This window comes from Typopeltis vanoorti, chromosome 6 (assembly GCF_054136105.1).
Source record: "Typopeltis vanoorti isolate ZY-2024b chromosome 6, IOZ_Tvanoo_1.0, whole genome shotgun sequence".
In the NCBI taxonomy this organism is placed as follows: Eukaryota; Metazoa; Arthropoda; class Arachnida; order Uropygi; family Thelyphonidae; genus Typopeltis; species Typopeltis vanoorti.
The window spans coordinates 69,674,436-69,702,327 of record NC_143554.1 but is presented as its reverse complement, the minus strand read 5'-3'; the positions used below and the strand labels follow the sequence as shown (position 1 = coordinate 69,702,327).

The window sequence follows — 27,892 nt, the reverse complement described above, 5'->3', positions numbered from 1 at the left end:
AGTCAGATAAAAAATGTGAGAAGGGCTGAGGCAAGAGCTTTTTTTCAATATCTTCCATGAAAAAATTGCCAAGGAAAGGGTGTGAGGGGAAATCAGATAGAGGTACCGTACCTCTATTTGTTTATTAATTGCCTTGCTTATTGGCCATACCACATCATACATAAAAAAAAATCATTTTAAAACTTCTGTTGAAAATGTAAGTTTTATAATACAGATATCCCATTCAGCTTTGACATCACTATTCACTAACATTCCCTTAAATTATAACATCACTTTTTAAAAAAATGTTTTCCTGCTGATATCAGAGATCTCTTTTCCTTTGCCATAAATTCTGGATATATTTCTTGGAAGAAGAAAATTTATAAGTGGAAATTTTTGATTATTGATTGAAATGAAAGAAATTGAAAACAAGAACCAAACCTTGAAGTTTCAATGGCAAACTCTGAAGAAGATATTGCTTAATTCAGCTAAGGAGATATGTGGTGAAGTTGTTTGCAAGGATAGAAAAATAAGAACCACACGGTGGACACAAGAAGATAAAGAAGCAGTACTGGAAAAGAAGAAAGCATACCAAATATTCCCAGCAAGTAAGTTGACAAATGCCTTAAAAGAACACAGAGAAAACTTGAAGAGAGCTAAGCTATGTGTAAAAGTAGCTAAACAAAATTCATGACAAGACTGATATGAATATAGAAAATAAATATCATAAAGGTTACAAAATGTTCTGGAGGCTATTGAAATAGCTCAGAAATGGAGAAAAGAGTACTGTAAAAGAAATCAAAGATGTTACACATGACAATTAAATTGAAGATAAGGATATCCTGGATGTCTGGAGTAATTACTTTGAAAGACTGTTAAATGAAACAAACAGTAACAGACCTATCCTAAAAAATTTTTCAAGAGGAGCACATATCAATACTTAGGTTGAAAAAGCCATCAAAACTTGAAATGTGGAGAGGTGTCTGGACTAGATGATATTCAACCAGAAATGCTGAAATATGGAGGTATATAAAAGTTTTGCAGTGGCCACATTGCATAATTCAGAAGGCCTGGTCAGAGAGTCGAATTCCAGATGATTGGAGTAGATCTTTCATAGTATAAGTTCGCCCACAGTTTGTAGATCTCTGCTTGGCATCTTGCCAAGAATAGTTGATTCATGCTGAAGGGGAGAAAGAAATGAAGGACGTATGAATTGGTTGCCAACACGTGAAATCACGTGCTTTATAGGTAAAATTTTCCAACTGTTATACAAACAACATAGTTAACCACAATGATCATAAAAGAGAAGTTAATTTTCCGACATGTAATAATAAACAACTCATCCCACAATACGGACTGATTATCCTATTATCGGAATTGATTCTCCTTCTGTTGACATGCACAGAAGTGTCGAAGGGTCTTGAATCTATGGGCGTACTATACCCATCTATAAGAAAGGGAATATATCTGAATGTGAGAATTACAGTGGAACTTCTCTACGAAATGTTCCAGGTAAGATTTATGCAAGGAATCTTGAAAAGAGGTTGAGAAAGACTGTGGAAGAGAAACTTGAAGAACAAGGTGAGTTCGGGCCAAATAGAGGTTGTCAAGTTCAGGTTTTCACTTTAAGACAAATAGTTTAGAAACTGTGGGAATATGACAAGGATCTGTACTTAAATTTTGTATATCTAGAAAAGGCATATGATAAGGTGTGCACACACACAGAGAAAAGCTTTTCAAAATCCTACAATTATATGAGGTGAATAGAATATTATACAGAACAATACATAGTCTATATTTAAGTTGTCAGTCAGCAGTTAGAATTGGAAGAAGATGGTTTGATATAAAATCAGGGATATGGCAAGAATGCACATTATCTCCACTCTTATTCATCACATTATGAAAGTGATATTAAAGCTATTATTAGAATTAGAGATGTCATACTTAGTCCTTTGATTTATGCAAATGATTTCCTACCTTCTAAACACATCCATTGCAAGTCTGCAGGATTTTGTAACTAAATTGAATAACATCTGTAACAAATTTGACATGAAAATCAAAAAATAACTGCATTCTCATTGGAAAACTTTATAGAACAAGTAAAATATTTCAGGTGTTTAGGCATAATTTTAAGTGAAGATGGCAAATTAAATTTGGGAGTAGACAATAGAATAAGCAAAACTGGCATTCTGGGAAGCCAAAACATTAAACTAGCAGTATACAAAATAGTGTTCAAACCAGTTTTAAGTTATGGATCTGAGAGTTGGGTTGGAAATGAAGCACTTAATCAAAGGCTAGAGACCACAGATATGAGTGTTCAGAAAAATTAGGGGGTGAATCAATGGCACAATCATATTAAAAATGAAGATATTAGAAAATATCTTGTTATCGTTCAAGAATGTGTCAACAGAGCTAATCTAAGTTGGTATGGCAACACTTAAATAGAATGAGTGAGGAAAGGTTAGCAAAACAGGTGTTGGATGCCAAAGTGGCAGGAAAGAGACCCAGAGGAAGACTAAGGTCTAGGTGGATCAGTTCAGTCAGAAGTATCTTAGAAGCATGAAATGTTAGCTATGGCATATTGAAATGCTCACAATAGACTAGTTTGGAGGAAAATTTTTGATAGGAGATTAATAATATAACTTATTCATGTACACCTGAATACTCCTTGAGGGTACATATCAGGAAATTGATGATGGTAATGTATTTTCTTCTTGATTGAAACTATAAAATTTCAGATAAATATTGAGTTAGTTGGTCTCATACAAAGGTAACAGGAATTTTCTAACCTGAACACTCAGGATTTTTCCCTACAAAACAGATAAACTAGCTTGATAATGCAAAGTGGTGGCAATCATAATACAAATTTAATGATAAAATTATAGAGTAACAGAATGATGCTTATATTAGGGGAAAAAATTTACTATTTGTAGATTTTTGGTTAGGTTTCCTAGCCATTGTCAATGTTATTGAAAAGAGATAAACACAATAAGAACAACACTTACATTGCAAACACATGAAATATATGCTATTGACTGCAGGTGGATAAATCCATTCACAACTATCAGAATTCAAAGAAATAAATTAAAATAATTATAGTTTTAATAAACACAGAAATTATAACTATTACTTATGATGACTTCTCAAAATTGGGAAAGTTTAACACAGTTGTTTTTGTTGATGTGCAAACTGTGAATATGGGCTTTATAACTTTCTTTATATAATCTTTATAGAGTAAAATAACTTTTGTGTAGGACTTTAGTTTTGTTCCAATATATCGTATGCCTAGTGGATAAGGCATGGCTGACTAACCAGACTTATCAGACTCTTGAAGTGAAATATACTCTTGATGTCCTTCTAAAGAAATCTGAGCTGAACAACTTGTCCACTTGTAATAACAAAGACCACATGAACAAGTGATCCTGTAAACTCTGGGATAAGGGAGAGAGATTTTGAAGTAATTTAGATTTTTAACTGGATGAAAAGAAATAAAGGACTATTTCTGATAGTCCTTTATCATATGGAATTGAAATTTTAGAAAGTTTGATGAATATTAGGATTAAGGCTATAATTATTAATTATTTTTGTATTATAACTATTAGAGATGAAAGTAGCTTTGATAAAGAACAGTTCATTAAAAAGAAAATCAGTAAAACATAGCTTATGTTTTACTGTGCATGGTGAACTGCTTTTAAGTTTTAATTATTGTAATTAAAACTTATCACGCTATATCTCTGACAGCAGGTGACGATAATAAGAATCATTAATAAATTTATCAACATGAGGTGATTTCATGTATTATGAGAAAGATGAGGCAGGGGAGTCAATTGCTATCTTTTATTTCAAAGTGTAAGTTTAATTCTTGGGTTTACTGAATTAATTTTTGCAAGAAAGTTATCAAGTTATACAACAATGAGTTCTCTACAGCACAAACATCATCAATATATCTGTACCAAATAAATGGCTTAGGTGAAAAAAAAACATTGAGAATACGTCGTTCAAAACATTTCATAAAATAATTTACTAGAGTAGGGGGAAATATGAGACCCCCATTGCAATTCTTTCTAACTGCCTGTGCAGTTTGATTTGCAACAAAGCTGAATTTATTACTAAATTTTAGCATAGAAATCACTGGAACAAAATTAAAGTCATATGCTGAATTTATTTTCTTCTTGAAATATTATATAAACAAAGTTGTGAATCTCACATTCACAGTCCAAACCTCAACAAAAATGATGGGCTTAAATTTTTCCAATTTTGGGAAGTCATCCTAAGTGACATTCCAACTTCTTTACTTATAGAAGTAGATGGAGTTATCCTCCTGCAGTTGATAGCATATATTGTCATGCACTTGCAATTTAAGTGTTGTTTTTGTTGTGTTTATCTGTTGTCGGCTATATTGACTAGCTGACAACATATAAACACAACAATGGCTAGGAATCACAATAAAGTTAGGTTTCCTAGCCGACAATGGCTAGGAAACCTAACTAAAAATTCTACAAATATTAAATAAATTTTTCCTAAGTCTCATTCCATTATTCTATAATTTTATCATATTTTTTCTATTATGTCTCAGTATTTAGATCTAGACATGCAGAATGTTGCAGTTATATTACTCTCTCTCTATCATAGAATTAATTAGATTTTTGAAAAGCCAATTTGCTCTGTCACCAAAAAAAGCCTTTGAGCCCCTTAACATGTAAGTGGAAGATGTAGGGTAGAACACACTTCTTAACAGAAAATTTCTATTATTAGGAAGTGTGTGTGTGTGTGTGTGTGTGTGTGTGTGTGTGTGTGTGTGTGTGTGTGTGTGTGTGTGTGTGTGAGAGAGTGAGTGAGTGAGAAAGAGAATGAAAATATATCAAAAATATAGAAATCTGCTTGTGAGGATAAGGTTGTCTGATAAACCTTGATTTCCAAATGTTGTTACAGCCACTATTCATTACACATATATAGAAATGAAATATTAATTCTCTGGAATATTCTAAATAATCCAGAGAGAGAAATCCTATACTGAGCAAATAAATTCATTATTGTTTACAGATGATTGATGATAATGTCAGTTATGTAAAAATAACAGAAAATACAGAGAGGACTATGTAATTTAAACACCATATTAGAATAGTATGGAATTTAAATATTAGTTCTAATTTAGTTCAATAAGAAATATTTTTATAATTATAGATTGTGTGCATTACAGAGAGAGAGAGAGAGAGATGAAATAACTGAAAAAATATCAAAAACTATGTAAGATAGCAGCCACATTATTGTGTCAAAGCAAAATATGAGTATTAACACAGCAAGATAAGCAATGAATAAAAATACGTCAAATGGAACTGTAAACATTTTCAGTAGAAGTGCTAATCTGGCTGACGAAGTTGTTAACACACCTGCTGTGCAACTAACAGGCTGTGGGATTGAATCTTGCCACAGGCATAGTGTGGTAAAAAATGATAAAAAAAATTCCTTAGCCTGGCTGTATTATGTGTTACAGGTTTCCAATATTTCGTGTTTAGGAGAGACTTTAAAAAAATACAATTACTTAAAGGTATGCAGAAGTGGTTCTTGTAGATATGTAAAATAATATGTTAATTAAATATTGTCTGCACCACTGTTAAATAATGTTAATTATCTATTTTAACTTAACTTTGACTTAACTTTACTTTTTCCAACTACTTCTTTCAACTTCACTAATAACTACTTTAACATAAACCTCTCAAGGTTAATCTTACCATGACCAATTCTCCCCCCCTCCCCCTGCTATTAAATAAACTTTGTATTATAAGTAAATTTAATGTGTGCAGTTCCCCACTCTCATACAAATCAAATTAGAAAATTTATTTTATTATCGACTGCACCATCTAATTTGGGTAAATTTTGTATCCAAATTTTCTATAAGTTGTGACTATTAGTATCTTATTACACCTGCAGGTTCACATTTTTTTGGAGATAGTGCATTAGCCAAAAGAACAGATCAGGTAGTTACAAAACAAAAACATTTATTTTACTAGACAAGAAGTACATTTACACTAGAGAGATTTTGCAATTATCACACTTAGCCCTTTTTTCAAATGGATAATGCAACCTGTATGACAAAACTCCCAATTACTAGATAAACTCATTAAATGTAAATTATGTACATACTTGCACACATAGCAAACAGATGAAATAAAATCCTTCCCTCAAATACTGACATAAATATAGCCTGACTATATATCAGTTCTTAATAGTACAGCTCCCTGTATTAAACTAAGTACACATTCACAGTCTTAACAGACAAGTTCTCTAATAATATTCCCACAAAACTTTGTGACCTAGTTACCACCTTATATACACACGTTTTCTTGTAGGCACATTCATGAACCTGAGATACACTTTCTAACTAATTACAAAAATATTGCCTACTTACATATTCACCATAAACAAAGAGTCCAATATACAGCATACTTCTTCATGACTTTAGCGTCTTCTTTTGATAATCTTCCTGGCTGCTTGGACAATATAGGCAGTTGCTAGTAGATCTTTCTTCCGTCAGACATTCAATATGGAACCAGTTGTAGTTACCGCTGTGCTTGCGTGTAATTGCTGAGGAAATCGGTCTGCTGCAACCTGGACATGAAGGTTCTACAGCTTTCGATGGGTGAAAAGCCCCTGACGACGAGCGGAAGGAAAAGTTCCAGATGGCGACTGGAACCAAAACCCCCGGTGACGAACGGTAAAAAGGCCCTAAGACGACTGGAAAGAAAAAGCCCTGAGCCAAGGCTTATATGCAAAAATATCACCCTTTATTCTCTATTGCTATCTTTTTTTGAGATTAGTCTCTAGTGAAGACGTCAATTCTGTCTGATCGGTCAACAACGGTTGACTTCGCAACATTTGGTTGGTGTTTCGTCATCGCTAATCTGGCATAATGATTACTTACTGTTTTACAGCTTATTACAGCTATACTGTCAATGTATATGCACTTTTAGTAACATCTATTTAGCACATTATATTTTCTTCATTACACTTTAAATATTACTAATTACTGAAAAAATAAAAAATTTGGAAAATCGGTTGTGAAAAATAATCACAGCAAGAATTTTTCTGCAAGAGATTTTACAGATGGGTCTTATACTTACTCATAACTATTATTTTTTTCAGGAAATCGCAATGTATACTAAAATATTAATTATAAAAGACTTTAATTAATATATTTTTGAAAATTATGGAGACAACTACCGCGTTTGAATAAAAACTTTAGTTTAATATAACTAAAATCTTTAGTTTAATATAAGTTTATATATTAAATATAAGTTTAATATAACTTTAATTAATACTTTCCTAATTTCAGAAAAATTACATTGCCATCATCAGGAATCAAAAATACAATTATATATGCACACAGGCACTAACAGTGGGCAAATGAGGATGAAGAAAAGGCAACAGAAGTAGTAGGGCCTAGAGTCTTAAATTATGCCTTAGTGGGCTCAATTGAGTAGTCTTGGCTGTTAGGCTGCTGATCTTAGAATATATGCTTCCCAAATTTGGGACAGTCACATACACCCAAATTTGTTGAGGTCTGTAAAGTTTTTCAGGATTTTCAGGTTTTTCGATGAATAGTCCTTCATATTAAGATATGCTATGATGTAATAGAGTATCCTTCTTCAAGCATATCCTGGGGTGGGTGTCCAAAGCATACTTAGCAAGTCCTGAGTGGCTGTATTGGTGGAACCAGATGTAGTTCTTGAACAGGACTACATCTGGTTTCAGCAATACACTCACTTCCACCTACTTCTGTTGCCTTTCTTCAGCCTCATTTGCCCAGTGTTAGTGCCTGCATGCACATATCATTGTTTTTTTGTGATCCCTGATGATGGTATTGTAACATTGCCAAAATATCAGAAATTATTATTCTTTTATAATTAATATTTTATTTAGTATATGTTGTGATTTCATGAAAAATTAATAGTTGTAAGCAGAAGTGGATAAAGCATGGAAACCAAATTACAAATAATACATTATAAATTAAAAACAAGGAGAAGATTAAGCAGCTTCAAAAAAATATAAATAAATAATAATAAAATAAAATAAATAAAAAAAAAAATCCAAATTCTCTGATATTAGGTTCTCAATTGGTGTATAGGATACTGTGATAGTATTCTAAGTATTTACAGTATGGTTTGTTAATTGCTGGCAAAAACCATATAAAAAAAATAAAGCACTTTAATAAATTAATTACTGGTTCATGCAAGACTCGTGTACTACTTCTTTGAATTGGGACATAACACTAAAAACAGTATTTACAAAGAAATTTCTGACTTAGTAACTGTCCTTTTTTAATTCATTCAGCATGTGACATGTTGAATATAGGAAGGAGATTTCGGGCATGGAGTGCATTGTTACAAGATGTGATATACCGTCTTTTATTGTTTAATTTATTAATATGTAGATCCTTTATGTATGCTGGCTAGAGTTGATTTAATATTAGACCTTGGTTTTTATTACATTGGGTCAGGCATCTTCATTGCCTCCTTAAATTTAATTTACATACATAATTGTTAAATTCTATACATGAGATTTTAGAAAGTTGCCAGTTAGCTTGATGGTTTTATGTGCCTGTTTCCTTTCCATATCTCTGATATTAAGGGTCAAAGCTGTATAACTGAGAGAAGACCTCCACATAGCCTTTAAAGGAATGCGGAGAACCGACTAAGGCTTCTGACCTAATGTCCATTCCTCACCTTCTCGTGATGCACCTGTTAGGTATCTACCTGAATACTGAACAAATGAGGATGGGCTGGCAATTTGGGATTTAGCCGACCAAATTGTATTCTTATTGGCTTAAACAACAATATAAAATGATGGTACAACATGAAAGAATCTCATGCTCGGTGTGTGTGTGTGTGGGGGGGGGTTAAACAGTTGTTTTCGCCAGGGTACCAGGGTGAACAGCAAAAACTCAGCTACTGGAACAAATCCTGCAACACATCTGAGGAATTGGATAAGTACCAGATCGATATAATAGGGATGAGTTTAAAAAAAAATAAAAAATAAAAAAACTGGTGAGATCTTTCTGAACAATAAATACAAAATATTATATTCAGGCAATTGACAATCAGGGAAAAGAAGGTATTGAACACAAAATACGAGGCTAATGTTCTTGAATGGCAAGCGATATCAAGTAGAGCGATGTGCACAAATACCAGATTGGGAAACTGGACAACGAGACTCATTTGTACCTATGGTCTCACAGAAGGTTCTACTAAGATAGAAGTGGAGGAATTTTTTTGAGGCCTTAGAGAAAGCAACTGACAATGAAAAAAGGAAAAGTTGGTCTTGTTGGGAATCTAAATAGCAGAGTAGGAAATGATTGTCAGATATACAAAAATATTTTGGGAAAATTTGGAGAAAATAGCAGAGGTAATAATAATGGCAAATACCTGATGGATTTCTGCTTAGGACATGGACTGGTTATTACTAACACAATGTTCCAACATAAAAATGTACACAAATTCATATGGAGAGAAGAGGCAAGGAATAAGAAAAAGTCTCATTGACTATGTTATTGTTGATAGTGACTAGTGCAGGACACTAGAGTGTACAGAGGATTTGAAATTGCAAGTGATCAGCATTTAGTCTTGAGCAGGATAAAATTGAATTTCATATTGAAAAGAATAACATGGAAGAAAGTTTTAAAGTGAATAAAAGTTGAGCAGCTGTCAGAAACTGTTGGCTAAAATATACAAACAGTATTGAAGAAAAAATGAAAGAGTTTGAGAGCAGGAACCAAACTTTGGAGATTCATTGGCAAATCCTAAAGAAAACATTGATTGATTCAGCCAGAGAGGCATGTGGTAAGGTTGTCTGCAAGTATTGTAAAATCAGAACTCGATGGTGGACACAGGAAGTTAAAGAGACAGTTAAGGAAAAGAAGAAAGCATATTAAAAGTTCCTGGCAAATAAGTCTGCTTGTGCTCTTAGAAAATACCGAGACAAATGTAAGGAAGCTAAACACTGTGTAAAACTAGCTAAACAAAAGTCATGGGAAGACTTTGGTAAGAACATAGAAAAATAAATATCAAGAAGGTGGCAAGATATTCTGGAGGTTATTGAAAAAGCTCAGAAATGAGGAAAGAATGCTGTAAAAGGAATTAGAGATGATAAAGGTGACATGGAAACTGAAGAGAAAGAAATATGGAGTAATTACTTTGAAGAATTTCTAAATAAAACAATCATGAAAACAGAGTGGTAAAAAACACTTCACAGGCATACAATCAGAATACATATCCAAAGCTTGATGTAGAAAAAGCGATCAAAAGCCTGAAATGTGTAAAGGTAGTAGGAGCAGATGATATTCAATAGTAGACGAGTAGATGATAGTAGAAAAGCTCAGGTATGGAGGTATAGAGATCTTACGGTGGCTGCACTATATAGTTCAGAAAGCCTGGACAGAGGGACAAATTCCAGATGATTGAAGTAGAGCTCTCACAGTATACCCATATATAAAAAGGGAAATAAAACTGAATGTGAGAATTACAGAAGTATTTCCCTACTAAGTGTTCCTGGTAAGATTTATTCAAGTATACTTGAGAAATAGTTGAGAAGGATTGTGGAAGGGAAGCTTGGTGAATAACAAGCAGGATTCAGGCCAAATAGATTCTGTCAAGATCAGATTTTCACTTTACGACAAATAGCTGAGAATCACGGGAATATAACAAAGATCTTATTTAAGTGTTTTGTAGATCTGGAAAAGGCATGTGACAGAAGTGCCAAGAGAAAAGCTATTCAAAACACTACAGTTGTTGGAAGTTTTTTCACTTGGCTATGCTACTAATTATATAGTCAGTTTAATCCTTTATTCAAGTGTTAGCAAACAAAGCTTGCACATGAAGTACTTTCAGGACTGGGGCAACTGTGGTAAAGGTGGTATAAGTTCTCATTACTTGCCTTAGTATCTCTGGATCTGGCTTCTACTGATGAGACCTCGATGAAGGTCGAAACCGGTCTGGGTAATGGTCCTTCCCTTAATGCATAGAATTATACATGTCTGCAAGGAGATGTACTATGCATTATGGGAAATACTAAGGCAAGTGATGAGAACTTATACCACCTTTACCACAAATTGCCCCTGTCCTGAAAGTGCTTGAGGCGTAAACTTTGTTTGCTAACACTTGGATAAAGGATTAAACCCAATATATGTTTATACTACAGTTGTATGGTGTCGATGAGGCATTATATCATGTATTACTTAGTCTTTATTTGAGTTGTAAGTCAGCAGTTAGAATTGAAGGAAGTACAGGAAGATGGTATAATCTGGTGTCAGACAAGGATGTACATTATCCCCCTCTGTTATTCATTATCTATATGGATCGCATTATAAAGGAAAGTGATATGAAACCTGACATCAAAATTGGAGATGTTAATCTCATCTCTTTACTTTATGTGGATGATGTTATACTTCTAAATAAATCCAGTACAAGTCTGGAAGCTTCCCTGACTAAATTGAATAACTGTTGTAATAGATTTGATATAAAAATCAGCAATAGCAAGACAAAGACAATGAAAATAGGCAGAAGCATTGAAAATATCAACTGCATTGTGAACGGAGAACCTATGGAACAAGTAAAACATTTCAGCTATTAACTATGATTTTTAGTGAAGATGGTAAATTAAATATGGAAGTAGACAACAGAATTAACAAAGCTAGCATGCTAGGAAGTCAACTGAATAATATTTATATGGAATAAGAGATTAATTAGTCAAAAAACTGAATTAACTATATACAAGACAGTGTTCAAACCAGTTTTAACTTGTGTGTTTGAGAGCTGGGCTAAAAATAAAACACTTGACTAAAGACCGCAGATGTGAGAGTCCTGAGAAAGATTAGGGGCATAAACAGATGGCATCAATGGAAATATCATATTAAAAACAAGGATTTTAGGAAAGAACTTAACATTGTTAGCATCCAGGAATGTGTTAGCAGAGTTAATCTCAGGTGGTATGGTTACTTAAACAGAATGGGAGAGGAAGTATTAGGAAAACAAGTGTTCTCTGCTAAGTTGGCAGGAAAAAAAAAACCCAGAAGAAGACCAAGGTATATAGGTGAATTGATACAATAGAAAGTGCCTTAAAAGACAGAAATATATGATCTGATAATGTTGTAGTCTTGACAGGTAACAGATTGAATTGGAGAAAAATTGTAGATAGGAAGTTTGTAATGATGTAAGTTTTAGTTTTTCATGTAGTACTATCATAACGTGTACAACCCTAGAGTGTTCATGTTAGGAATTTGATTATGATGACAATCTCTGATTTTTTTTTTTTTTTTTTTTTAATTTATGGATTTCTCTAAGCTGTTCCACATATCCAACCTAACAACACTGTAGTTATAAATGATTTTGTATACTCCTGGTCTCTTTATAGACAGATGAGGTTGTTTTGGTGATGCTATCATTATGAATATTTTTGTAGCAGTCAAAAGCAACTTTTCATATTATATTTTCATAGGGTTTTTGTTGCTTTGCCTGTAACATTCTTCATGTAAGGAAACCATGCCTTTATAGTCATCTTGTTGAAATCATAGAGCATGAGATGATTCATATAAGATGCTATTGATAGTTTGATGTAACCATTATTAATTCTTCACATTATTAATGTGAAGAATTGCTTTTCAGAAGACACCAGAAAAAGGTTAGGAATGGCTAAAACAACAGCCAGAGACCTGTCTAAAATCTGGAAGGATGGATCTATCTCCATGGGAACAAAGTTGAGGATTTTGGATGCAGTTGTTTTTCCAACAACGACTTATGGATGTGAGACTTGGAACCTAAAGAAGTCAGATAAGAAACAGATATCTGCTTTTGAGATGTGGTGTTACAGAAGGCTGTTGAGGATATCATATACTGAAGGACGTACAATTGAATAGGTGTTAGAAAAGATCAGTAGAACTTTAAGGATATTGACAGAAGAAAGTTAAAATATTTTGGACACACAGAAAAGATGAAAGGGGGACTTCTCAGAACAGTAATAGAAGGTAAAGTTCCTGGAAAAAGAGGCAGGGGTAGACCATCAGTGAGATGGATGGGTGGCATGTGTGGAGTGACTGATCTTCAGAGAGTTGAGACCGCCAGAAAAGCAAACCATGGCGAGGCCTGGTGCGGCACATCACCGAGCATCGGAGTAACCATACGGCATCTGTAGATGCCCAGTGAAGTGAAGAAGAAGATATAATAATAGTCCTTTCTTCGAGATTTTTTGATGATCTCTGTTCTGTGCTTAATAGTAGTGGTGGGAACTAGCATGTAGATATCAGTAGCATGTATTGAACTTCTTTCTGTCAACTTCAAAATTAAGACTGTTATTATCTTCAAGTGAGATGAAAAGCAAATAGATCTGTATTTTTCTACTTCTGATGTGAATTGAATTTTTTGTTTAAACTATTTATTAGTCATTGATGTTTTGGAAGGTTGCTTCTAAGCCTGGCCAAATGATAAAAACATTGTGCCTACATATATTACCCATAATCTTGATGTGATATGTTATCTCTTTATAGCTGTTTTTTCAAACCTTTCCATGTATAAATTAGATAAATATGGAGAAATTGCTGCTCTCAAATATGGAGAATTAGGTAAATATGGAGAAATGGCTAAGCCCTCAAAATATTCAAAATAGTGTCCTGAGATTTCAAAAAAAAAGTGTTCTCTAGACAATGTTTGAAAATTTTCATGTGGAAAGTTGTCTTTCATGATTAAGATTGTCTCCTCTCTTGGAACATTACTGAACAAACATTTTACATCCAAAGTAGCCAGGGTATCTGTGGATTAAATGTAATGTCTTTTGTTTTGTTAATGAAATCCTTAGAGTTTTCACTCACTCACTCACAGACACACACACACGCGCGCGCGTGATGTTTTTCCCTACATGTGGAGCTAGTAGTGATAACTATTCACAAAGGTAATATGTTGGAGAATGCCTGCCATTCACTACAGGTTTAAGCAGAAAGTCCACCTTGAATTTTAGGTGTACCATATATATTTAGAATAACCAGATGTTTTGAAGTGATTTTTTTCTTTGATTTTTTGGACCAGTTAAAGAGATCTGTTATTTTAAATCATTGGTCTTATTATGAATAGTTCAAGTTGGGTTATTATTGAATTATCTGTATGTGTTGACAACATTAAGTAATTTATTCATTATGTTCATATTTAGACGTTTTCATTTTTTCTAAGGTCTTGAACTGCATTTTTCTCAGCATTGGTTATATTTTTCAGGTTGGTGGTTGTTACTGAATTGTAGATAAGCTTGTACATTGGTTATACATAGCTTTTAATTTTTCAGAAAATGATAATGTATACTAGAATATTAATTAAAAACTTTAATCAGTACCTTCCTATGTTTCGGCAATGTTACATTGCCATCTTCAGGGATCACAAAACAATGATATGTGCACACAGACACTGACACTAAGCAAATAAGGCTGAAGAGAGATAATTGAAGTCTGTCCAAGAGTCCTAAATGCCCCCTAACGTGCTAAATTGGGTTATCTTGGCTGTTGGGCTGATGATCTTAGAATGTAAGCTTCCCAAATTTGGGGCAGTCCTGTGCACCCTAATTTGTTGAGGTTTGTGAAGTTTTTCAGAAGTGAGGCTAATTCAAGGAGCAATCTTTCATACTTGTAGTTGCTGCAGTGTAGTAGAGTGACCTCCTTCCAGCATATTATGTGGTGAGTGTCCAATGCATGGTCAGCAAGATCTGAGTGGCTGTATTGGTAGAAACAGATGTAGTCCTTGTGTTTGGATATCCTGATATTGGCTGTCCTACCTGTTTGGACAAAGCAAGACAGGTTTGCAACTGCAAGGGACCTCATATACTCCAGGTAGGTCTAGGCCATAGGTTGCCAAACATTTTCGCCCCCCCCCCATTATAACATTCACAAAATAAAAGATTTAATTTACACTTTGTATGACTCCACTTATCTATCACACTTTCGACTGATGATTGTTGGCAAAGCACACAAAAAATAATGAAACTTATTCCTAAACCACTGGTATTTATAGATTTGAAATCTAGCTCGAATCGACTTGCATGCATTGACTTGTTTGCGATACCATCGTACTCGTGCTTTGAACAAGTCACTGCAAGCACCCATATTCCTGTCAAAACATGCTGAATTGAGTGAATTACCTACATAATAGTTGACCAACATATTACTAGTTAAGACTCGTCTGCTGCGTGGATACATCTATTTCTATCTGACATGGTAAATTTTCAAATGATTAAATAATTGAAATAGAAAATTGATAAAAAAAATCAATCATGTAAGACGGGCATAAGATGAATTAAAATACAATGTTTAAATTTTAAATGATTATCTAATCGCAAAATCACAAAAATAATTAATTTTTAAATATATATTATTAATTTCTTCTCTAAAGAGCCACCAACCCTTAGACCGCCTGAACGCCCCCAAATGCTTCTCATCCCACTATAGCTCCCCCCCCTAGAGAAGGCTTCAGCACCCACTGGGTGGCAGTACCGCCCACTTTGTGAACTTATGGTCTAGGCGAAGTGACTGGTAATTTCTTATGTGGTTTGTAACTATTTGCGAGGTATTTTCTTAGGATTTTTGTTAGTTTTTCAGATGTACCCCAGATATATGGAATGGCTGATAGATTTAGAGTAATCTCTGTTATGAAGGGGAGGGAGAATTGTGGTTTACTAGCTTTAATTAATATTTTGTGTATTTTTTGGGGGGTTGTAACCATTGGCTAAGAAGGTGTTAAGGATATGGTTAAGTTCAGTAGTTAGGGCATTGTGAAGATTTTTCTCAAAGGAGTATCACTCTGATATTACTCCGCTCAACATTCCTGATGATGAGATTTGCTTTAAATTAAAAGACTGAGGAGTTAGTTGACAGCCATAGGAATAAGAATTCTCATACATAGGGTTGGTATCCTACTACCAACCAGTGATATCATCCTTACACTTAACACCCCTAGATCAGGATATCTCAATCAGTCTGTTAGGCTCTATATATTAATCCTTCGCACTGCTTCAAAAACTGGTAAAGTTGCAACAGCCAGTCTGTAGACTACATGTTGTGACTCTGCCATCTACCCCATAGTGTGTTAATTGCTCGGGGAGAACACCCAGCTTACTCTTGAACATGTCAAAGGTGGAAAAATAAGAGATTCAAAAGATCAAGACTAGGGAGTACACTACCTATTAGGATGTGAAGAGGAAATATATTCAGACCAACATCTATTAAGCCCCTCCTAGCTGAGGAGGAAACAGTAAAATGAATTTTTGTCCCACTGTCTCCCAATTTCATCATCCCAGAATGGTATGATTTACTTGCAATTGCATATAATGAGTTAGGGATAAAAATGTTGATACACTAAAAATGGTTTTACCATGTTTAAATGCAGTGATTTGAAAATTAAGATGTCATGCATCATGGATAATTAAGCACCTTCAGATACATTAATACATGGTATTGATATCTCTGTTTCCCCTCCCCCTTCCAGAGGAAAGTAAAACCATCAAAATACCTAGTGGCCATGACAGAGTAGAATTTGATGACACGTTGGATATCTTTTCCGAAGAGGCAGAGTTGGATATTGACTATCTCTTACACTTTCCACAATACTGAATGGGACAAGACCTACATGCCTTACATAGAAGACAACTTCTACATCAAAGAGTCTATGACGATTATCTGATCACACTATTCAGCATGCCTTGAGAGTGGATAGATACCATGGATTGATTTTGTGATATTTGGAAGTCAATTATTAAATTTTTACACACGTCAGACTTTGTAACTTTGTGCCAGCTTTCATACTCCCCTTATTTTTGTCTAAAGGTTCCTACATGTTTGGTTTAGTTATGTAATGATTCATGTTTTCCACTTATTGTTTTTTTTTGTCCCAGAAGAAGCCACTAGCATATGTGGCAAAACTAGTCAGTTTAACTATCTATATTATCACAACCTATTAAACCCAGTGTTTAGTTATCATTTGTCACATATTATTATTATTATTATAACAAATTAACTTAAGAGATTGAGTGAGAGACAAAGAAAATTTAAAAATAATATCTTATTTACAAACTATTTACAAATTAATATTAGTATAAATTTATGGTATTGCTTTCACAGTGTGTGTGTAAAATGTTTGTTCCTATATGCAAATTTGCATTATAAATAAAAGCTTCTCAAGAGAAAAGGTCCAACAAATGGAATATCAGACTCAAAGAACATAAGCACCACATGAGAATTCTTGTGTCGTCTCCTTGAGATCACAGGATATGATGAGAATATAAAAACTTATAAGCCACAATTTCTTCCACTCTTAACAATAGCCACAGAAATCTAATTAGCTCAAACCTGTTTTAGTTTGAAAGCAAAAAGATAAATTTGTGCACGTTTCTTAAGAAAGAATGTATTTCTTCTTTCATATCTTCTCCACAATATCAGTTCCTTTTCTATTTTCTTGAAATACAAAGATAATATTTAAAGTTCCCTTTTTCTTGTAGAAACATCTTCCTTATCCCTGAACACAAAGTTTATTACTTTTGCTGCAGTATGTTAACTGTCCTTGACTTCAGGAGATGCTATATATCATTTTTTCCAACTATGACTTAACTTATTTTGAAAGAAACTCATCCATTAATTTGGGGATAACTGCTTGTTTCACTTATAATGTTCTTTTCCACCTTTTTGGCTTAAGACTTCCTTGAAACTATATTTCTTCCCTAAACTTGAGACTTTTTAGAGCATCGTCTCTGTTCTAATCAATGCAAATGGTGTTCTTTATTCCCTCTCTCATTAATTCAACTTCCTTTTTGGAAGTACAAACTTCATGCAAGTGCACACTACTAGCTGGCATGACAAGAAAAAAAAATAATGTAAGATAATCTGATATCGCTAAAAGCAGATATCCTATACTACATTTCATAACTCTTCTCATTCTGTTCTCATGATATTCCTTCCTCACGATCTTCTTATGGATCTATTGCTTAATAAAGTCACGCATCCATTTTTGCTCCGACCCTATTTATTCTCCAAACTCTAGGGATATGTTCAGATGCCGCTTCCTTGAAGCAATTTTTCAAAATTCTTATCCATTGCTGATATCGATCCTTCCCTTTCAGTAACTGATACCTTGTGACCAGTGATAGGATTTTCTTAAGTTGATTATAATTTCCAGCTTTGTAGTTTAGTGTATAACCTGTCCTAATTGGAATATCAGTATAATTAGTTACTTCCCTGAAAAGCATGGCATGATCACTGTCGCCAAATGGTGATAAATTTAAAAGTCATATTCGTAAGAGACCTCTTCTGATGCTGTGAACAAATCTAACACTTTTTGGCCTTGAGTTCTTTCTTTCACATGCTGCTTGAGAAAGTTGTCTCACAACCACTTATTAAAACTTGAGCTTTTTCTTGGTTTTATTCATTGACCAGATATTTGTAAATATTAGAAGTGATAGAAAGAAGACAACTGTGTCACTTTTCACATCTTTGAATTAACGTTTTTATGCCCTTGGAAAAATAGTCTTGTCTGCAAAATGGCCTTAAACTGCATCTTTCACCTCGTCATCTGTAAATTTTCTTCCTCGAAAGTTTTTCTTCAGTTTTGAGAAGAGGTAGTAGTAGTGGTAGTAGTCATTAGGTGCTAGATCTAGGCTGTAGGGTGGGTGTTCAAGCTCCTGGAAGCCACAGCCCTTCACAACAATAACCTTATGGACTGGAGCATTGTCGTGAAACTGGCGAACATCATGACTCAGTATTCCTCATCTCTTCTATAATACTTTATGGTGTGCAATTTGTGCAGGAGTGAAGGATAATATTCTGCATTCACAGAATATTCCTTTATTCTGTGATATTCCTTTCCTTGAAGTCAGTCAAGAGAATTCCCTGGCAATCTCAAAAGATTGTTGCCATGCTTCTTGGTGGACTGAGTGACCGTGGCTTTTCTCAGTGGTGCTTCGCCTTGTTTGTGCTGCTCCATGGATTCCCTTTTAGAAAGAGGATCATAATAAAGGACAATGGTTTCATCTGAATGAATGGATTCACAGCAGGAACAGGTCACGCGATGCTTCTTCTAAATTGAAAAAAGAAGTCGGGGCAACCCCCCCTTGCACTGACCTTCATCATGTGAAACTTCTCATGATGAAGTTTCACATGAGCCCCAAGCTTTCTGAGATTTCTTTCAGCTTCAGCCACCTATCATTGAGCAGTTCTTACTCAACAGAGAGGCATTTTCCTCAGTCATCACTTCCATAGGCCAGCCATCACGAGGATCATCTTCGATGCTCTCTCTCTCTTCATAGGTAGAAATGTTTAGCCCATTCCTTCATGGTGGAATATGAAGAAGCAGTTCCCCCATAAACACCATCCAATCACTGTTTGATAGCACTTGGAGAAAGCCCTTCTTTGGTGAAAAACCTTATCTCAGCATAGTACTCAATTTTTAACATTATAGCCACTTAGCGTGCCACGTGCCTCCAACCTTCCTTTTAATTTGGTGGTGGTGTTGTATCTGGGCAGCAAAACCTGCAGTTTTTACTCTAACATTTCTTTCTCACTTCTTCCAATAGATATTTCATATCCTCTCTATTTCATGTACTATATGTATTGCTACTTAAATTATTAGTTCCAACAAGAACTACCATCTCTTTTAATTTTTTTTCCCTACCTCTAGAAGTAGTGAGTTTCTCAGCAAGTGCAAATTTTATGATTGAATCACCGTACCATATCACCTTTTTTTTTTTTTGCTTAGATTTTAATTGACTTACCTTGCCTCTTCTTGTTCTGATCCTTTTTCTTATCCTAAGTTTCATTAAACATTTTTATTCATTTTTTCCTAGTTCTCTGGTTGATTTTTAATAATTTCTTTTAATCGTGATATCTCCAGTGTCATATTTTCCTTGGTTATATTCTTATCATCGCTGCAGCAATGTTTCTGCATATCTCGACAAAAGTTCTTCTCAGTAGTAAAAACCTTAATTTGTGCTTTAGATACTGCACAAGTTACTACAATAATATACTAAAAATATATCAGTTATATGAGTTAATCTAAGAAAACATTCATTAAATAAAATAAAATTAAAAAAAAGAAATCTCCACACTGTCAGGAGCTTTGTAACAGCTTTTAACGCGCTGTTATTCCTGCATTGGTAAAGTTCAAAGAGAGAAAGCATCCACCATTGCATGCTGTGTTTCAACACAAAGCTGGCAGTTACAGATGGTGAATTCAAGACCAAAGCATGGAAGTTCATGAACATGCTCCATGCCATAAAATAATAAAATGGTCAGGAAATATCAAAAGCAACAGCATAGGTTTCTCAACCTCTTAACATGGTATGGTATGGACCTGTATTGGTTGAATCCATACTAGTGGTCATAGATTAACTGGCCTGTAAGTAACAAAGAAGATGACTATTGATGGTGATGATTGAGGTCATGGCAGAAATATTTTGAAGTTGATATATTCACTGTTGGTTACTGTCTTTCACAAATTTGACCACTTACTCAAGCACAATACCAGATAATCCACTTCACCACTGCTCTTGATTTCTTCTTAACCAGTTCTCTGACATACATTGTAGATTTTGCTCACCTTTTGGTAATTCAGACTATAACCTTCTCTAAGTCTCCTCTCCTGCAGAACATTTAGCCAGCCACTCTCTCTCATTTCGTTTGGCATTACAGTAGTGCCAAATGGGATTACTCGCATGATCTCTACTCTGCTTCCTTTCCCAGGAGTGAGAGGAAGTCTTTAATGTCTTTATTTCTGTATTGTACCCAAACATTCAGTCTCACTGTCTAAACTTTAGTTTTCCAACAAGTATGCAAAACATTCTGCATGTTACAAGTGGCTTGAAACCAAAACTCCAGCAACTATCCCAGGCCACAAGGAAGACACACAATAGAGGCCAAAAGACTATCGAGCAAGCCAAATCTGCCTGGTCCGTTGCAAAGACCACAGTTACTAATTCTGCTATACTGATTGACATTTGATTTGTAGGTCTTTGGAAATTGGTGCTTTTAATATTGAATAGGAATTTTTCAATATTTTGCAACTTATTTCACTGATGTAGCATTTACCAGCCTTGGCCAAGTGGTTAATTTTACCTGTTTTCCAACCAACAAGCTGCAGGTTCAAATCTCACTGTGGTCATGGATATTTGCAATCTTTGACCGGAGATGAATTTCATTGCACAATGTATTGGAGACTTCAAGTGACTTGAACAGTTCCTTGTATGGTGTCATTCCATGTGAGGTTTCCAGACCAAAAAATAAATGAAAGATATAAATAATAATAATAATAATAAAGTGATAAATTAATCCCTTAGAATGTCCATAGTAATAATGTATTAAAGGTTTACAACCTTTTGTGGACAGGAAACAAACAATCTTACATAAGATAATTATTGGTCAGTAGTGTAGTCCGACTATTTCATGGTATCTTGAGAGCCATTTTTTATATATATATATATAAATGTACATGTACCATTAATGATTTCTTTTATTTTACTGGAATGATATTCATGCTGTTATGTTTAGCATTGCAAATGCATCAATGCTTATGGATGGATGAAACAAATGTTGAATTACTGGCTGTTACTGAATGTAACAGAAAGCATTATGAATTATGTGATCTTGATAGACAGCAGTATTTTTGAGAGATAATGTTATAATGCTGTTCAGTAATGGAGAATATGTGTTACATTTATTGTTTGAATAATTTGAATTAAAGTTTGATTGGGGGGGGGGGGTGTTTTGAAAAGTAATGAGTTTACTGGTATCCTACTTTATATAATAATTAGGTATCAATTCTGATTTAAACACTGTGTTGTTTAAATTGTTTTCCTTTGAATCCCTCCCCTCCTCCTCCAGAAAGTTATAGTAGCACATATTTGTAATATATACTATGGATATTTCAAGAGTCATAAGCTTGTTTGCAAACAACTTTTAATTGAAATGTGATGGACTTCTGGTTAGGTAAATTCATACAAAAATAAATGCCATATATGCAGTTTACTTCTGCTGGAACATTAAAAAAAAGTCAATATCTGTTTATGCATCATTAAATTTTTTAACTTTGCAGCAAAGAATAATTTTTATAATATAAAACATTATCGTTCAAGCACTGTTATGATTGTAAATTGATCATGAAACTGGATATGTCAATTATTTATACTTTTGACTTTTGCCATTATGAATATGGACACCATAGTGGAATTTTATTGATTGGTACATTGTTTAATCCAAAATTGTTAGTTCATTTGAAATATTCATATTTTTCTCTTAATTCAAAAAGAATGTGGTTTATTTTTCTGTATCTCAGTACATCTTTTAATGAGCATTATGTTTTTATTTTATTTATTTATTTTTTTTTTCAGTCTCCTGAAAAGTATCCACAACACAGAACTCCAACAGCAGATAGGAAAAGGAAACGGAAAGATGATGGACAAGGAGGTAAATTATAAAAAAAAAACTATCACACTCTAATAAATGTTTACCAGCAGATATATGGACATTGCAAAATTATATAACTGTTGAGTTAATTACTAATCATAGCATCCTCTTTGGCTCTCTGTCTCCTTATCTCCAAGCTGGTACATGAATTTCAGTTAAGTATGTTGTTGCTCAGTGTTGTATACAGCTGGAAAAATTGGGGATTTCCACACACCAAAGGAATTGTATATTTTGACACACACACACCTCTGTAGTGATCTGTACATCATGAGATAAATGTATTGGAAACCTGTAATGATTAGTATATCAAAATGAATAAGTAAAGCAAGAAAATTATAAAAGAAAAAAAAGTACATTTTGCAATAACAATCTTTAAGTGACTTTTATTAGCATACCATTCAAAATAATAATAATAATGATATATTATTATTATTATTATTATTATTATTATTATTATTATTATTAGTGCCTCTATGTAGTCTGTAGACTCATTGCAAAAGATCCACTAACATTCCAAAAACCATATACTAACCTTCCTTTGCATAATATCTGTCATATTTTGCTTTGAACTCATTCACTGACTCAGCACTCATAACTGACTGGTAACCCATTTCACTCATTCACCACCCTCCAAGCAAAAATATCTAGCCCTCATGTCCCTGCTAATTAATTTTTTTTTTTTTTAATTTCTAGGGATGACTCCTGTTACTCTCCACACTAGTCATGTACTGAAAAATTTTATCTGTGTCAATCCTATAACAACCTTTAAGTAACTTATGTGTCTCTATCATATCCTGGCCCCTTTTCCTCCTATGTATCAATTTCTGTACCCCACAAATCTTTAATCTGTCCTCATAAAGAACATCCCATACACCTGCCTCTGGATCCTTACACTACCTCTTCTACATCTCCAAGGAACCCAGCTGACCAGATCTGTGCACAGTAGTTGAGATGGTGCTGTATGGAGGTGTTAATATTTAAAAGATCAGTAAACCATTTGTGTAGTTTGACTGATCTATGGTTTATTTTCCTGAACTTATTTAAAACCATAGGTTATTTCCAGGTTAGGTTTGTACCACAGGTATCATTTAAGTAACTCTGATTTTCTTCCAGTATGTTCATCTGCCTCGAAAGCAATACTAATTTTCCACCAAACATTAGAACTCATATATTACATTCGCTTATTTTTATCTCTAAAATAAGACAAGAGAGAAATTGTAATACAAAAGAAATAATATTCAATTAAATAACTCTAACAAACCTAAATTTATTTACACTAAGAAAATTGTAAGAGATTACACATTCTCTCTCACACTTACCTGCTTGAAATTTAAATTCGGGAATTAAAAATTCCAACAAATAAACAAAACAATGGTAGAGATTTAAAGGCGTGCATAATAAACAGCCTGTCTCACTGTTCTGGGACTGTCAGCAAACTCTTAGCTTTTCCTTGTAATTTTGCTTTCAGAATAAATAACAATGGAATATTTGACCCTTTACCAAGAGACCTCACTGTTTCAACAGTTTTCAGAAGCCTAAACATTTTCCTGATGTTCACCACTAAAGGTGTGAATTAATCTTTCCAAATTTGTAAGTTTTGAAATTTTTTCATTTTCAAGATATGGAGCCAAATCAACTACATTTTCATGAGCCATCACAAAATTCATGAAATAAGTTTCACATTAAATAAAATTGGAAGAAAATTCAGATAATTAAATGTAAGAATGCTATCTACTCTTAAATATTTAAACTTGTCATATCAGCTGCGCCATTTATTAATTTTGATTACACATTATCTCTCTCACTAGCTCACTTAAAATTTCTATTCAGGAATTAAAAATTCCAACAATAAACAAAACAAAGGAAACACAACACATTACTTTACAAATCCTCTGAAGCATTAAAAGAAACAAAAAACTGTATTTTAATACGATTAGTTCCAGTTTAGGAAATTTTTAACACTTTCAAATTTTTCACTGGCTCAAATGACCATTGAAAAACTTTTCACGGGTGTTTACAATAACATATACGTTAAACTTTTTGCCATACAGTTCTCTAAACACAATCTTCATTACGTGTATTCATTTCCTATCGTTAATGGAATAATTAGTTTTCTTCTTGTCTTCAGTATTCTGTAATACACTCACTAGCACAAGAAACACTTTTTAGAAGAAACACAGAAGTTTAAGCTAGAGATAAAATGTTCTGTCTTCATTTCATCAGTTGACAGGAACAAATGCAAGGTTATAATAAACAAACAGATTTGTCTGTTTATTTGCTGGAACTTACTCTCCAAACTCAAGCTGCTGTTACTCCTTAGAACAAAAACTACAGAACTACAGCTCATCACTTGAACTATGTATATTTTCACAGTTGCCCATGGCAGTAGTTTGCCTTCTTCTGCCATTAGGCAATGTTATTGAAATTAGCAAACATTTATAACACAAATTAAAGTTACAGTTCATATTAACAAGAACATTTTATAAATTCAGTTACATAACATTAATTCATTTTATGGAGAGAAAAATAAGTGAATTTAATTATAATACTAACTTAAATTCCACAAATGAGTATTAAAGGAAAATGTTTATATTACTGTAAAACAGAATGGGGAAAAATATACGTTTTATTAATACTATTTCTTTCCAGTTCGTTTTATTGCTTAATATGTATATTTTCACAGTTGCCCATGGCGGTAGTTTGCCTTCTTCTGCCATTAGGCAATGTTATTGAAATTAGCAAACATTTATAACACAAATTAAAGTTACAGTTCATGTTAACAAGAACAGTTTATAAATTCAGTTACATAACATTAATTCATTTTATGGAGAGAAAAATAAGTGAATTTAATTATAATACTAACTTAAATTCCACAAATGAGTATTAAAGGAAAATGTTTACATTACTGTAAAACAGAATGGGGAAAAATATATGTTTTATTAATACTATTTCTTTCCAGTTCGTTTTATTGCTTAATATACAAGTTTTATGTAAGTAATATATGTCACCTAATAAAATTGTGGTTTATCTGAATGAAACTTATCAGATACTCCACAATTTTTGTACTTCCTGTACTTCCTTCAATTCTAACTGCTCACTTACAACTCAAATAAAGACTAAGTATTGCTTGATATAATGCCCCATTGACACCATACAACTGTAGCATTTTGAATATCTTTTCTCTTGCCACCTTGTCATATATGCCTTTGATAGATCTATAAAATTTAAATACAGATCTTTGTTATATTCCCATGATTTCTCAACTATTTGTCATAAAGTGAAAATCTGATCCTGACAGCCTCTATTTAGCCTGAATCCAGATTGTTTTTCACCAAGCTTCCCTTGTACAATACTTCTCAACCGTTTCTCAAGTATACTTGCATAAATCTTAGGGAAATACCGCTTTAATTCTCACATTCAATTTTATTTCCTTTTTTATATATGGGTACTATGAGAGCTCTACTTCAATCATCTTTGACTCTTAATATGTACTAGCTTTATTTATTCTATTATTTGTTTCCAAATATCATCTTTACTAAAAATTGTGCCTAAATATCAAGAAGTATTTAACTCATTCTATGGGATTTTTAAAAATGTAGTTTGTGTTTACCAGGTGCCTGTATTTTTGTATAGTTTTTGTGTCTTGATTCTCTGATTACAATACTAAACTTGTTATAACAGTTATCCAATTTAGATAGAGTTCTGAAAACTGGTACCGAATGTATTTAGGATTATAACATAATGTGCATAAAGTGAGGATCTGAGTTGAATATCTCCAGTTCATGTCAATTATTTTCATAATATAGGTCTATTTGCACATTGAATAAAAATGTAGATACATGCATCCTTGTCTTACCTGATTTTACATCATCTTCCTATATCTCCTTCAATTCTAACACCTGATTTACAGCTTAAGCGTCGTATTGACTAATTTAGTATTGACTATATATTACTCTGTATAATGTTCGATTTACTTCATATAATTTTCAGGTTTTGAATGGCTTTACACTTCACACCTTACCATATGCCTTTTCCACGTTTACAAAACTTGACTACATATACTTGCAATATTTCCACCATGATTTCATGACTATATGAAGTATGGAAAAAATATGATCCTGACAGTTTGTTTGATCTAAATTTGATCTTCTGCAATTTTTTTAGCATCTTTCCAAATATGCTTTCAAAAATCTTATCCAGAAGGTTCATTAAGGAAATTTCTCTGTAATTCTCATATTCAGTTTTACCCCCCCCCCCCACTTCATTACACCTTTTTATGGCCCCTTCCTGTGGGTCACCTGTTTGTGGTGGAGGGGACTTACTACTGATGGTACCGGCCCTTTTCATTCTTCCTCTTTTCTTTGCTTTTCTTCCCAATATTCTTCACTCTACTTTTCCAATTTTTTTATTTTTTTTTATTTTATTATTCTTTCTCCCCGACCACCATTGTTGTAATCCACCGCTCTGCCATTGTATTTGCCATGCTTTGTAAGCCATGTACATCCAAAAAAAAGGGTAGTCTTGCACTACTTTGGTCTCTGCTTCAGCAAGATAGGCAGTCTTGGATAGTCCAGTCAGGATGAATTGGCTATTGGGCAGGGCTTGCTGTGGTATAGCATCTGGAGTAACCCTGGTATTCCACTCTCAAACACCGTAATTGCTTGCTGGACAGTGGGCATCTATGTGTGACTCCATAGTGGGTAAGGAGCTCTGGCACCAAATGAAAAATCTCGAGCACGAATTCTTCATCCACAGATGTTTCATTGGTCCTAAAAAGATTCCAGCCAAGTATTGATACCATACATCATTTGATAACAGGGAAAAGAAACAAAAGTTGCTATATCAGTATGAATGTACCAATTTTTGTAATATTCATGCAACAGGTGAAAAGCCAATAGGGAAAATGGCACCCTTCTTTATTCAAAAGGGTTTCAAAGGCAGACAGGATGTCCCGAAACAATTAAGAAACTATATTCTGGTGACATCCTAGTAGAAACATCATGTCAGCAACATTCTGAAAAACTACAGAGAGAACATCATTTGGTGCAATCCCAATCACAGTAATAACACCTCATAAAATACTAAATTTTCATAGAGTGACAGAATGGTCTGATATCAGATGCATTGGGATAGTCATCTGCAGAAGCATGGTATCCCAACTGTCCTGCTAGACTGTACATTCCTAATCCATTAAGATGCTTTAAATGTCAGAAATATGGATATGCCCAAACTACCTATCATGGTTCTACAACCTGTGCCTGATGTGGTAGTAAAGAGCATCATAACAAATCATACTCTGTAGAGAAAACTAAATGTCTCAGTTATATGGGAGATCATCCAGCTTACTCCTGTGCATGTCAGAAATCGAAAGATGGAAAACAAATACAAAAGATTAAAACAGAACAAAATATATCATAGCTGGATGTAATGACTTGTACATCTATT

General features: G+C 33.7%; 1 protein-coding gene across 7 annotated transcripts in view; it reads left to right on the top strand.

The window, feature by feature from the left end:
* Positions 1–27,892, top strand: part of Tlk (Tousled-like kinase) — a 641,803-nt gene that overhangs the window by 336,585 nt on the left and 277,326 nt on the right. For all 7 annotated transcript variants that reach the window (XM_090394231.1, XM_090394230.1, XM_090394235.1 and 4 more), the window contains one exon: positions 22,372–22,447. In XM_090394231.1, the coding sequence (XP_090250357.1) occupies positions 22,372–22,447 (76 nt within the window). The remainder of the gene's footprint in view (positions 1–22,371; positions 22,448–27,892) is intronic.